The 14,483-nt window shown below is 41.4% G+C and overlaps 1 protein-coding gene across 1 annotated transcript; it reads left to right on the forward strand.

The window, feature by feature from the left end:
• Positions 1-630: 630 nt before the first annotated feature.
• On the forward strand, positions 631-8,144 carry Fgb (fibrinogen beta chain). Its single transcript, XM_005076167.4, has 8 exons — positions 631-740; positions 3,600-3,791; positions 4,242-4,425; positions 5,313-5,540; positions 6,053-6,166; positions 6,515-6,640; positions 6,893-7,178; positions 7,756-8,144. The coding sequence occupies exons 1-8, from the start codon at positions 663-665 to the stop codon at positions 7,985-7,987; spliced, it is 1,440 nt and encodes a 479-aa protein (XP_005076224.1). The 5' UTR covers positions 631-662; the 3' UTR covers positions 7,988-8,144.
• Positions 8,145-14,483: the final 6,339 nt, after the last annotated feature.

The following is a 14,483-nucleotide window of genomic DNA, read 5'->3' on the forward strand; positions in this document are numbered from 1 at the left end:
CCATAAAAAATGGCAAAATACAAAAGCGGGCCAGGGCAGAAATAGGGGAGAAACCAGGACTTTTTATTTTTTTCTGATGTTTGTGTATCACAAATGGTTGTTTTATAATTCCGATTAACATCCAGAAGAAAGGACAGACACATGATGATACTGACTCCTGACTTCAATGGTTTCTTTCAAAAGTGATTGTGCAACTGCAGAAAGGCATGAACAGGGATCTCTTTCTGATGATATAGTTTTCCTGAGCCTCTTCTGAGTAGACCAGATGGTTTTGTCTGAATTAAACCTTTTTCTTGCACATCCTTGGTGAACTCCTGTACCAATCACAACAATTTACGAGGTCCCTCGACCGACATAGGGCTCTTTTCAGAATGCCCCCATTTCCCATCATTTATTTCCCCTGACCCAAAGAACTAAAGAGCCTCCGTGTGTCCACATTAGGCGTGTGACGGGTAAACAAGGCTTGCTGGGAAGATGTTGCTCAAATGATAAAGCAGTTCAGCCAACAAGTAACCCAAAAGGTCAAATATTAACTAACAGGAGGTAACCATTTCTAAAGCCATGCCTGCGAGAGGACCCACTATATATAAGATCGACAGTCTCCCAGCTAAGTCTGCAGGCAAAGGGCGACTGACTGCTTGGGATTTCTGAAATCCAAAACCATGAGGCATCTATGGCTGCTGCTGCTGTGTGTTTTCTCAGTTCAGACACAAGCTGCTGAAGATGACTACGATTATTCGGTGATTTTTTTTACGGATATTATTATATTGCTACTAATATTTTTAATATAAAATAATGGCATAATTTTGGGTAAATAGTTATTTAAATTAAGGTAGCCTTGGTTGTGCTTACACAGTGTATCCTTAATTCCAAGGACCTCTCTGACTTTCAACATATTTCATAGGATTATATATATGAAAAACAAGTAATGTATTACTTTCTGGTTTAATCGTCTTTATTCTTCCAGGGTGAAAGTGGCTTAATTAAGGTGAAATGCGTTTTATGGTCTTGCCCTAATTCTATGAATTTTCACTTAGTTATTGCAACATACTTATTACAATTATAATGACAATATTTTAAATTCATAGGTTCTATGATGGTGAAATATTAGTCTTTTGAAAGAAAAAATTGGTATATTGTTTGCTCTTTGATGAGTAAGATAATCTCTAACTCCTAAAATTATTGAATATGGGTAAGAATTATAGTTTTAAAATCAGAAAAGTAAGTTTTGGGTTTTTTCAGATTAAAAAATTATGATAGAGGTAATCTTTGTTGTCATTATTAATATATAGCACAACTTTCTTACTGATAGAAGTGTTTTTCCCCCCTTGTTGTCTTTCTTTTTCTTTCTTTCTTCTTCTTTTTTATTTTATTTTATTTTGGAGACAGGGCCTCAAACTGGCCTCTCAGAGAGGCCTCAAACTTGTGACAGTCCGCCTGCCTTGGCTTGTTTGTTTGAGACAGGGACTTGTAGCTCTGACTGTCCTGAAACTCTCTATGTAAGACCAGGCTGGCCTCAGGAACTCATAGTGATTTGCCTGCCCCTAGCTCCCCAGGGCTGGGATAAAAGGTGTCATATTCCTGGCTTGATTCAGCTTCTTAATTGCATTGCAGCCTTGAGCCACCATACCGAGGCCAAGTATTAGTTTTACCAACTTATTATTAGTATTACCTTGATGTCATAAAAATTAGAAGGGTATTTAAGAAAATCGTTACATTTTATTACTAAATGTATTGTGGTGAAATTTACTCTGTAGTATATTATTTATAATAGAAATTGGAATACACATTAATACTGCAGTGAGCTTGATTCACTGTGAATCATTTGGATTAAAGGGCATATAGGCACTCAGATTGTTTGATCATACAAATAAAAAATTGTCTGGGTTGGGTAAGAGAAGCATAAAGGATGCGTTTGGGTCCATTTTCATAAATTACTTCAAAAGTGCTTTCAGGTTCTCATTAATTAATCCTCTAGCTTAAGCTCCAATGTGGGTTTCCTGGTTTTAATTATTTCTGCAAGTGCTCCTTCCTAACCTGTTTCCCCATTGGTTCTTTCAGTATTTGTCATTTATTTTCTCTAGTGAAGCCAGACAATCAATTTCACCTGTGTACAACATTCTAAAACAAGAAAACAAGACAGTAGTTTTTTTTTTCCATAATCGTATTTGCAGTGAACAAAAACATACTTCATTAAATTTGTGTTAGAGCAGACAAGCTCTGATTAGGACCCTGTCTTTAATATGAGATATGTGTATCGCCCTCAATGTTCACCCATTAAAAATATATAGCAGTATATATACATACAGAGAGAGGGGGAGGGAGGAAGGGAGCGAGAGTGACACACACACACACACACACACACACACAGAGCGAGAGAGAGACAGAGACAGAGAGAGACAGAGATTTAATCAGTAAGTAAGCCAGTGAATCTGAAACCAGACTATCAGGGTTTCAATCTTTGCACCACCCCACTAAATGTAAAATAATGTAATGATTTAATGAATAAATGAGAGTAAATTTTCAGACACAGTTCATGTGGTGACTTAGATGCACATGACTATAAGAGAGCTCAGCTATTGCTTCAGGTTTTGTGGTTTCTTCATCTGCAAATACAGTCTTCAGAGTAAAACTACTGATGATGAAGAATGATAAACATATTCAATCCAAGACAAAACCTTTGTATCTGATTGCATGTCTTACACTTAGGGATCTTCTTAAAGAGTGTTAAGTTAGTAAATGATCTTTAATGCAGTTGATAAACTCTGGAAATTAAGTATGGGAACAACATCATGTTTGATAAATTATGTGAGGAGTCTCAAGAGAACAGCGTAACAAATAATTTTGTTGAAAACTGAGACTAGAAGAGGAATTAACAGTGGAGAAGTCACACTGAAAATAATAATGTGAACTTAAAATGAGCCAAAGATAGTTCTGAGGGTATCACAGATAAACAGATTTCATCTTCATAATAATCTTATAAGGCAGATACAAGCTGTGGTTGCCCTTATTTTTATGAATGAGAAAACTAAGCCATGAGTAAAATAAGTTGCCCAAAGTGCAGGTCAAGACTTGAACCCAAGCAGTGCTTTATCCCACACTATCTTAATTCTCTGTAACATGTTAGAGTCATTATTGTCTTATTAGTAGTAAGTTTTCCTTAAATAGATCATCTTGTCTCAGATATGATCTTATTAGACTCAGCCTAATCATCAGTTTATAAAAGTTGAAATTTGGGGAAATGATTAATAACAACTGTAGGAATTTACCAACCCAAGTGGGTTGAGAATATTCATTCTTGTTGATCATCTAGATTCCTGACAGTTTTGTGTGTCTCAAAGTTTAGATTTCACAATCTGGGGTAGCTTTGTCTTAGCCCCATCCAACCCCCCTTATAAACCTGCCTTAGCTTTTTGCAGTAGCTTTGTGTGTTGTTGGACCTCCACTTGAGGAGACACATATCATTGGATCCAGCCAGTGGAGAGACCTGTAGCAAATCATTGGGCTTGTACTACCTAAGCTGCAGAGCAAGAGGATGGAATAGTTTTCCTTTCACAGCTCCTCTAACATTGTGTTGTGTTCCTGCCCGGTTCCTGCAGGACGGCTTGCTTGTCCGTGGTCATCGACCGGTTGACAGGAGGAAGGAAGAGGCTCCTAGCCTGAGACCCGCCCCCCCTCCTATCAGCGGAGGTGGTTATCGAGCCCGCCCAGCCAAAGTTGCTGCCAGTAAGAAGAAATTGGAAATAAAAGTCCCTGATGCAGGAGGCTGTCTTCATGCTGACCAAAACTTGGTAGGGCCATTAGTGTTTTTTGCAGGGTGGGTCTCCTGTGCAGAAAAAGCTTAATATTTGGTGAACTAACATCTCTATCATTGCTATTTTGCTTATTTTTTTAAGAATTAATCAAAATGTGAACTTGATTGAGTCCTTCATTGGACTCTTGGATCTGGATATAAGATAACAAACTAAGGTATTTGGACATTGCCTTTTCTCTTAAACTTTGTCTACTTTCTTCATTGGACTGGGTAAAAAATTTCATAGCCTGATTACATTTTTTTCTAGTGGCAAGGACTATTTCTATTCTCTATAAGAGTATGCTGACAATTCTAAGGTTTCTGGTCTTCCAGAAAGAAAATGAAATACCAAGTTTTTAATTGACTTGTGGAATCACCAGAGTTTCACTAATGTATATTTTAAACAAATATCCATTACTCTAATACCAGCTATTTTCTTCATTTACAGGGAGTGTTGTGCCCTACAGGGTGTCAATTGCAACAGACTCTGATAAACCAGGAACGGCCAATCAAGGCCAGTGTTGCTGAGCTAAATGGCAACATACAGTCTATTTCTGAGACCTCCTCCAACACCTTCCAGTACCTGACTCTCCTAAAAGACATGTGGAAAAAGAAACAGGCACAAGTTAAAGGTAGTCACCCTGGGGGCTTCTACCTGACCCGTTTATAACATTGAAACCATTAGCTGTGGATATACACTCGTGTGCTGCTAAGCATCTGAAGTCAACCAGCGCTTGTCCTTACTTCTTTCCATCCCTGCTTACCCGGGGTCCTCCCTCAGGCACTTTCATCTGCAGTTTACCAGACAAGCAAGCACTCCTCAAGTACTAGTGTTGGTGCTGCTTTCACTACAATGACTCTCTAGGAGAAATGTCACTATGGTTTCTTAGTTTCTATTAGACATTTGCCTTGTGACTCAGAAGGTAGTATGCATGGAATAAAAGCTTAGTGTTTGTAAGTTTGACACTTGAGGCATTGGATCTGAGAATGGTCAGTGTGATATAACTAGCCTGCAAGCAGTGACATCTGGCGTATGAATGTCGAGGGCTACGGACCTGGTAGGTTAGAACAAGTTAGGGCATTGGCATGGCGTAGGATTTTCAGAGCAGCTCACCCAAGTGTAGACACGTAGGAATCCAAGAATCCTGACAAGTTCTTGCAAATTACAAGGCTCTGTAGGTGGGTTGTGCAAGTGCCAAGTGCTTCTGGTCTATAATGTTACCTGTTGAGATGGAGCCCTCGAAAACTGCTGACTAAAGAAAGACACGACTTGTATTTGTTACCAGATATGATCTTTAGCTTGTACCCAGGGCAAATCACTGGAATAGCAGTAGGGCTGTATGCCAATTTATATATGCCACGAAACAAATGATACCTCTTAATTCAACAGTCTTGATTGCTTGATGATGCCTTGAAGTCTATTCATTTATTCTCAGAAAATGAAAACCATATTTATATAGGCAGATATAGTTTTGTAGGCAAAATTGCTGACCATTCCTACATCATTTTGCTTTTCCAGATAATGAAAATGTCATAAATGAGTATTCCTCCATTCTGGAAGACCAGAGATTATATATTGATGAGACCGTGAATGATAATATCCCCCTTAATCTTCGTGTGCTCCGCTCCATCCTGGAGAATCTGAGAAGCAAAATACAAAAACTAGAATCTGACATCTCAGCTCAGATGGAATACTGTCGCACGCCATGCACTGTCAGCTGCAATATTCCCGTGGTGTCTGGCAAAGGTAACCAGTCAGTAAATAAATGCCACAGAGTTCCAGAAGATCTAACACTCTCTAAACTCAAGGCCTAAAGAGTGAACAGAGTGGGGTTTCCCCGACAGAATATAATGATATTCTAGCATATTCTGGTTGTATCCTTGGCTTGTGGTATTCTGCCTTGACTGACAGCTCTGCCCACCCTCTGTAATGAGGGTGGAGGTTCCAGGGGTCTCTACTGTATGGATGCGTGTGGCTTACACAGATGACAGGGCCTTGGAAAGATGGAGGTGTTTCCTAATCCTGTGTGCTCTATTTGTAGAGGTGGAAGATAAAGGGAGTTTATAATTCACTTAACAGAATTCTTCACATTAAGTTTGATTTTCATGAAAAGAAGGTCCAACCATAGAACATTATTCTCAAGTGTTTATGATAAAGTGGTCCTCCGTACCCAGTGTAGTCAGTTTTATTATTCAAGAATGAGTAGCTGGAGACTCTGTTACTGTCCCTGAACCTAACACAGCATCACATTCTTGCAGAGTGTGAGGAGATCATTAGGAAAGGAGGGGAGACATCCGAAATGTATCTCATTCAGCCTGACACCTCCATCAAGCCGTACAGAGTCTACTGTGACATGGAGACAGAAAACGGGGGTAAGCACTCCTCAGTGACTGACCTGATGTTCTGCAACTGTCCTGGATGCTGGGGAACAAGGCTCTGCTACAACACAGCTGGCGAGGAGCCACTTGATTTGAAATTCAGTCTGTATTTGAAACACTTTAAAAGATCCCTGATGCATGCATCAAGATGACATGCCGCGCTTGACATCTCTAGATAGCTCAAGAGATCTCCCCTCATGCTTATTTCCTTATTATGGCTACTAGGAGAATCAAACACAAGAAAGAATAACATAAAACAAACGGGCAATGGGTTCAGACTTTCCTTTCAGAGTGATGTTATTACTGGTCACCTTAGACTAACTTTCCTTCTGTCAACTGAAGGCTGGACAGTCATACAGAACCGTCAGGATGGCAGTGTCGACTTTGGCAGGCAGTGGGACCCATACAAACAAGGATTTGGAAATATTGCAACCAATGATGATGGGAAGAAGTACTGTGGCTTACCAGGTAAAGACTTCGAGTGCAGAATAAAATCCTTCTACTTTAGTGAGTTCCCCCCCCCCTTAAAAACATCAAGGGTAGGGGTCTGTTTTTACATTTTTAGGATGCTAATAAGAATTTAACTACACGCATGCGTACACACACATAATAAATAAAGGTAAAAAAATTAAATGTGGGAGCTAAAGATATCGTGGAAGAGTAGTGCGTGGTTGGTGGAGGTTTCATTTTTTGCTGATACTTCACATTCATTTTCTCCAGGTGAATACTGGCTTGGGAATGATAAGATTAGTCAGCTTACCAGGATGGGAACCACGGAACTTCTGATTGAAATGGAGGACTGGAAGGGAGACAAAGTGAAGGCGCATTACGGAGGGTTCACAGTGCAGAACGAGGCTAACAAGTACCAAGTCTCAGTGAACAAGTACAAAGGGACCGCTGGCAATGCCCTCATGGACGGAGCCTCTCAGCTGGTGGGGGAAAACAGAACCATGACCATCCACAATGGCATGTTCTTCAGCACATACGACAGGGACAATGACGGCTGGTAAGCACTGCAGTCTCTGCTCCTATTTCAAAAGTCCCCAATAATGCCACCACTCAGCATCACGAACGTACCAAACGACTGCCCACACTTGAAGTGTCTCAGGCAGCCTCTGTCCTGAACTCCCTACATATCGGTTGAAAGCATCCCAGCTGCAAGGCAGGCACCATCAGTATCATCCTTCAGATCAAACTTAGAGGCATAAATTTACCCAAAGCCAGACAACCACTCAGAGACAGAGCAGCAACTAGATTACAACTCTTTGAGTTTTGTGCATGTATGCACACATCTGTGTTCTTATTCACTAATGCATCTACGGAAACCATCATTTCATATCTCAGGGTCTCTCATACTACAGTTTCAGATAAGTCATTTCAGAATAGAACAATCCTGTCCCTTCAGCATGGACCAGACAGGCCCAACTGTTTCCCTTTCTTGCTAGGGGACAGTGCTTGAGCTTTACATACAGGACTCAAGGGAAAGTACAGCTGAGCACAGTACTTTCATGTGGGTTCGCTCCAAAGAACTGAACTGACGGTGCTCCCTGTGTGTATCATAACTCAGACTCATCTCCTTTCAGGTTAACTTTAGATCCGAGAAAGCAGTGCTCAAAAGAAGACGGTGGCGGATGGTGGTATAACAGATGCCATGCAGCCAATCCCAATGGCAGATACTACTGGGGTGGTCTCTACAGCTGGGACATGTCCAAACATGGCACAGATGATGGTGTGGTGTGGATGAACTGGAAGGGATCATGGTACTCAATGCGGAAGATGTCTATGAAGATCAGGCCCTTCTTCCCACAGCAATAGATGCCCAAATGTAGACTTTTATTCTTCTATGTGTGACATTTTTTTTTACATCATGTTGTTGGAATTTCCTTTGATACATTATATCCACTAAAACTCAAAACAATGTTTGATTGTGTCTTTTGGGGGAAGGTATAGGATAAAGACATTGAAAACAGCACATGGACTTTTGTGTTCTTTTCATTTTAAAGTTTTATTTATATTATTTCTAATTATGTGAATGCATGTGGATATGTGCACTACAAGTGCAGGAGCCTGCAGAGGCCAGAGGGGTCAGATTCTCCCAGAGATGGGGCTACAGTGACTGTGAGCCTCCCAATGTAGGGTCTGGAGTCAGGTCCTCACTGCTGAGCATCTCTCCAGGCCTCATTTCTAGTCTCCATTTACCTTTCCTGCAGAGAACTAGCATAAAGGATGCTAGAAAACAGAGTCAGTGACTCCAGCTGACTATGAAGTCTAAGCACCATCTGTCCCTGCTGGAGAAAAGCATTACACAAACTAAAGCTCATGTTTATAAGTCTGGTTTCAAAATCCTGTTTATTCTGTAAGGTACCTTGCAAAAAAATATCTTTCCAACAGGTTTATTACCTAAACCAGTCAGTCCCCATTGTCATACATTAATGTTTTCTTTGTGTGGTCCATGCTGTCAGAATTTGGATTTGTAGGGCAGGAAAGTATTTACACAGTCTCAGATGTCTACTGAGCTGGCATTGAAGAGTCAAGTAGCATGCTGTTCCATGGAAAAATGACCATTCTGCCCCTCAAGAGGACCTCGGGCCAGAGTCTAAGCAGGCAATTAGATGAAGTCCTCATCATATCTCTTCAGGAAATGATAGATGAGGAGTCCCAGGTTGCCCATCATCCTCAGACTGTTCTTTTTGTAGGTAGCTGTACTGGAGTCTTATGACCGCAAATTCTATCCATCACAGTCTATGACACACCTGCCACTCTGGAATCTTCTATATTGCCCAAACAGACAGTTCTGCCAAGGTGTCTGCCTTCCTGAAGTTATCTCTTTATTATCAGTGTCTGACTGCTTTGTACTCAAAACCCACACTTGGAGGCAAGACTGATCATTAATATCTCCCATTACCGTGTCCTGTCCCTTTCATTACGTACCCACACCCCCCCCACACACAAAAAAAAACAAACAAAAAACCTGCCTACATATGTTTGTACATAGTCACACTAAAACCAAATCTCTATGCTGCATACATGCTCACATGCATGCACACACATGCCCCTCACCCACATGGTGCTATTACATCCATAACCTCCTAAACTTTCCTAGTGTCTTTGGGTTTTGTTTCATTATTTATCAACAATTGACAGGAGTTCATTGTTAAGTGCATAACCCTGCACTTCTGACTATAGGGAGCTCTAGAACTTGCTCATTAGTGTAACTTCATATATCAAAACTTCACCCTTTCTCGCCTCCAGTCCCATGTCATCTTGTTGTTAATGAGAATACAAAGTGAAAAAAACATAACTTTCTAAAAAATGAAAATACGATTGATTTGGTGATCCAACAATCCCACTCCTGAAAAAAAGAATGTGCAAATACTGGAAGTTAAGGACTAGAGGAACTACCTGCACTCCTGTGTCCACTTTGCTGGACAGCCCCAGCAGCGTGTTTCCCCCAACACAGTCTGAAAACTTGCTGTTGATTCTGAAAACCCCCAGTCCACTGCTCACTCTCAGAACTTTCTGGAAGCTTTTGGAAATTGCTCATGTCTTAACAGGGAATGCCTTCCATTGGGCTGTTGGTGTTGCTTCTGCAGGAAGCATTTCTTCAACATCTGATTCCAGCATGGACCAGCTGTAATTTTGTAAACGTTGAATGAATAAACCGAATTACCAATGATTTGGTTATCTTTTATTTTAACATACGGGCTGTTTCTCTAACAAAGGCACACACACACACACACACACACACACACACACACACCTGGAGGTAGAACTTTGAAAGTACAAAAGTTCAGTGAGTTAAGGGAGGTGGAAACACATGCTGCTCAGACCTTTGCTCTGCTCTCTCTTGAACAAACACAGAGGGCAGAATGAGTCCCTGGAGCCTAAAGTAAAGCCACAGTCAATCATGGAAGCAGAGGCCTGATCTGACGGCCCCTTTTCAGTGGTCAAAGAGCAGAAGTAGGCGCCTCTGCATAATCTGTCTTGGGCAAATCTATCTAGAATATTAGGGGATCAGAGCCCGGGCTACCAGGCCCAGCTCAATCTGTAGGCTTCTTTAAAGAAGAGATTTACAAGTACTAACCTTTATTTATTATAAAGATCCTCTGCTTTTCAATAAACACACTCAAGAGTTTTTGAGCACTAGCTGGATTTTGGAATTAGCCGTATGCTTATGTTTCTTAGGGGCTCTTTTCATCCTTCTGACCCAGTGCTATTCTGATGCAGGTGGTGACCGCAGAGCTCTGCTGAGCACATCCTTGAATTTGCCATGACTTCATGGGTGACCAGCTGCCTATGTTTAAGAGGGGACTTGCTCTTAACTCACCTTCAAAGAACAAAATCAGGTAAAAAAATATCACTTTACCTGTTAGGCCTATGCGACTCTGTCAATTGGACTTTAAACTCCTTTGAAGTGTGCCCATTGGTTACCTATAGATCTAAAATTATCATAACCCTTGTCTCTTCTCCGGCAAATGAGCTCAAAGAATAGCGTGTTATAGTTTGTTGTTCAAATTATATTTATTTCTTGCCTTAACATTTTTTTTGAAAGGCTCAGACATAAGAGCAATTTCAGGACCGGTTTAATGAGTACCCCTGCGTCCTTTGTCCACACCCAGTGACGGTTTGCTCCGTGTGCTGGGTCTCTCCAAAGGAGATGCCTAGCACAATTTTGCAACCACTTGTGTAGGCAGGCGACCTTAGGGTCAGAAACCTCGTGGCTGAGTCAAAGGTGAGCTTAGCAAATATTTGTACTCTTTTGCAACCAAACCACCATCCACCTTCAGCAATGAGCTGATGGACAGCTCGACCTCCCCTCAGCCATTATACGGGAAACCTGGCAGTGCTTTTGAATTTACTTGCCTTTGCCACATGAAGTGAAAGACACATGTCCAGTTTCTGTGTAGGAGTTAAACCAACTCTCTTTCCCAGATGCAAATTCCTCATCCCAGTACTTCCCTCTGTGATACTTAAGGCCCTCCCTGTTCTTGCCTTCAGTTAATTATGGAGATTTCTCTATGCTTGAGATTTATAAACTCAGTTAAAATCAGTCCATCAAACTGGGTGTGGTACCCCGTGCCTTTAATCCCAACAACTCTGGAGGCTGATGCAGATGCATCTATGAGTTCAAGGCCAGCCTGGACTAAATAGTGAGTTTCAGGACAGCCAGAGCTACTTAAAGAGACTTTGTTTAAAACAAACAAACAAACAAACAAACAAACAAAACCCCCAACCATCATTGAGGTAGCAAATGCATAAAAAAGTGAACAAATCAATTTTATCTCAGAAACTGTTTTTGTGTAAAGTGCACCAACAGAGCACTTTTATTATTACCATGGCTACTAACTAAACATTTATAATCCCAAACTGTTTCAGTAAATGTTTCTGTTGCTATGATAAAACAATAAAACACCCTGACAAAAAAAAAGCAGCTTCTGGGGTCCCCACAGTTACTGGTTATAGTCTGTCTCAGCAGGGAGGCCAAGATGGCAGGAGCTAAAAGCAGTCACATCACAACCACAGTCAAGAGCAGAGGAAAGTGAAGGCTTGAATGCTTCTAGTAATTAGCTCACTCTTCTTTTTAAGGCAGCCCAGGACCAAAATCTAGGGAATGGTAACACCCCCTGTGGGCTCTGTCTTCTCACATCAGTGAATGTAATAAAGACAACTACCCCCAGACATGCCTACAGGCCAACCTGATCTAGATAGTGGGGCGTGTTCAGGGAATGGGGTTACCTGGATTTAGTGGGAGTGTGACTTTTGCTATTATTATTATTATTATCATCATCATCATTATCACCATCACCTGTCTAATAGCTTCAGAAAGACTTGAAGACAGTGATCTGTTTATCCTGCTATATGTTCTTTAAAGCAACTTAGAACAAATGAGGTCATCAAAACTTGATTTTGTATTGTTTCCTATTGCTCTCTCTCTCTCTCTGTCTCTCTCTGTCTCTCTGTCTCTGTCTCTGTGTGTGTGTGTGTGTGCGTGCGTGCGTGTGTGCGTACGTGTGTGTGTGTGTGTGTGTGTGTGTGTGCATTTGGCTGGCTGGCTAGTTGTCTGTCTCCCTGTTTGTAGATAAGAAGGTAGAAGTAGATTTATTTTCAAAGTCGACAGGTAGTGTCTAAGCAAATGAATTTTCATAAACATGAAACTCAGCCACAAAGGGTTGAGATTTTTCTTTACAGAAATGGTATTTGCAATTTTTTTGCTATAAATATGCATTGAAATTTCACATTATATGTGGCAGAGCATCTCCCCTGTCTTCCATAGAAACACAATGAGGACTGTGTTTCCCTGCCTTCCCACTGCATCCCACCCTAGGGACATTATTTTCCTAGCTGTGCTCTTCGCTTACCACAGAGTGGAAAAGATGCTAAATGCTGCTTCTGTTACTTTGGCTTCTTAGTTGGTCTGCAGCACTGGGACTGCCCATGTATCTGAAAGCAAGAGACTAATACTCCAAGGAGCTAAAGATGGCCCTGTACTGTTCACAAGCCTTAGGAGAGCAGCTGGGGGAGGACCCTGGATTCATCCTCCACCTCGGATACCATTGGCTGAAGGAAGCAAAATTTAAGGGCCCAACAATACTAATAGAGTGAAAAATTAATGACATTTAGCTTTTGTGCTTTCCCTGTCTTTTCATCTAGATTTATTTTCTCAATACCCTCAATACCCTACTTTTGTTGTTTTTTCTTCTTTTGAATGACAACTTATTTTTTCTCAGACAAGGATTATTTGGTGAATTTTTTCTGGGTTTTAAGGCTTTTGTACTCTCTCTCTCTCTCTCTCTCTCTCTCTCTCTCTCTCTCTCTCTCTCTCTCTCTCTGTGTGTGTGTGTGTGTGTGTGTGTATGGGGGAAAGGGAGAGAGAATGAGGACATGAGCATGCCATGACCTGTATGTGCAGGTCTGAGAAACACTCTCTCCATGCTCCTTGTTAAGTCAGTGTCTCTCTCATTTCTTCCATGCTGTGTATTCTAGGCTAGCTGAACCAGGGGGATTTGAATGAGTCTCTGGTCTCTACCTGCCATCTCACAGTAGAAGTGCTGGGATTACAGACATGGGTTCCTGGGATCAAACTCAGGTCATCAAGTTTATGTAGCAAGCACTTTACCTGCTGAGCTGTCTTATTTGCTATATTTCTAATGCAATTTCTAGAATATTCTTTTTAAAAATGCTATGTGTATTTGGTGTGTGTGTGTGTGTGTGTGTGTGTGTGTGTGTGTGTGTGTGTGTGTATGAAAGTCAGGGACAACCTGAGTGAGTCAGTTCTCCCCTTCCATGTTTGTTCCCAGATTGGATTCAGGTCAGCAGGCTCAGTACCAAGTACCCTTACCTACTGAGCCATCTCATAAACCTGATCAAGGAATGTTAAAATCACATCAGCAATGATTTTTATAATAAAAAAATCTCAGCTGCAGACAGTCATTTTAATGTTTCACTGTATGTTAAAGAACCGATAAGGAGTTTTAGTATATGATTAAAAATGCAGGATGCTTGCACGATTGAATTTTTACCTCTCAGTTTGGGGATGGAGTATCAAGCTATATTCCATTCTCTGCAGTGGGCTTCACACAACAACAAAATCTGTGTCCTTAAGAAAGGCCTGTCAGGGTTCCTGCAGGCCTTCCTGTCCTTTAGGCTTCTAGAACACTGAGCCTTGCATTCCTTTAACACTGGGCTTTTCTGAGTCTGTATTTCATAAAGATGGGGGAGGGACTTTATTAACTTCATGTGTGTGTTTAATATCAGTCTGCACTGCAGTCTTCGGTGGTGATATCTACATATAGGTTAGAGGTGATTGTGTGTTCTTGCAGCTCATGAATGTTTTAGTAGGCTTTGTGTTTGAAGTCAAATGCTGAGACTTAAACATACATTCATTCTCTGTTCTCAAGATGCTCAGGGGAAAGCTATGTGTGTCTGTATCAGGTGAGGAAGGCTCTGGAACACGTCTGCTTTGTGAGCCTTTCATTTATTACAGACCCTCCCCCTGCTGATGTAGAATTTGGTGTGTAGACCAGGCTGGCTTTGAGCCTGCATGCCTTCTCCCGAGTGCTGAAATTATAGGCACCCGCTTGCTCCCGTCTCACCCTCAAATAGTGTGTACAAACACTCAGTTATGGTGACTCAGACTGACACAGGACTCTGGGCAGGCTTGGTATGCTAGGATGCATCATGGTCTGTAGGGACTGCCCAGTGGCACCTTGTTTGAGCAAATTCCAGGCGTGTCCAGTGTGCAGTAGTATTCAAAGTTTCAGTTTTAAGGTGTTCAGGAAAGGGGGAGGCATCACCTTTGAAGGCGCCTGTG

The sequence above is a fragment of the Mesocricetus auratus genome, unplaced genomic scaffold, assembly GCF_017639785.1.
Source record: "Mesocricetus auratus isolate SY011 unplaced genomic scaffold, BCM_Maur_2.0 Super-Scaffold_100009, whole genome shotgun sequence".
In the NCBI taxonomy this organism is placed as follows: domain Eukaryota; kingdom Metazoa; phylum Chordata; class Mammalia; order Rodentia; family Cricetidae; genus Mesocricetus; species Mesocricetus auratus.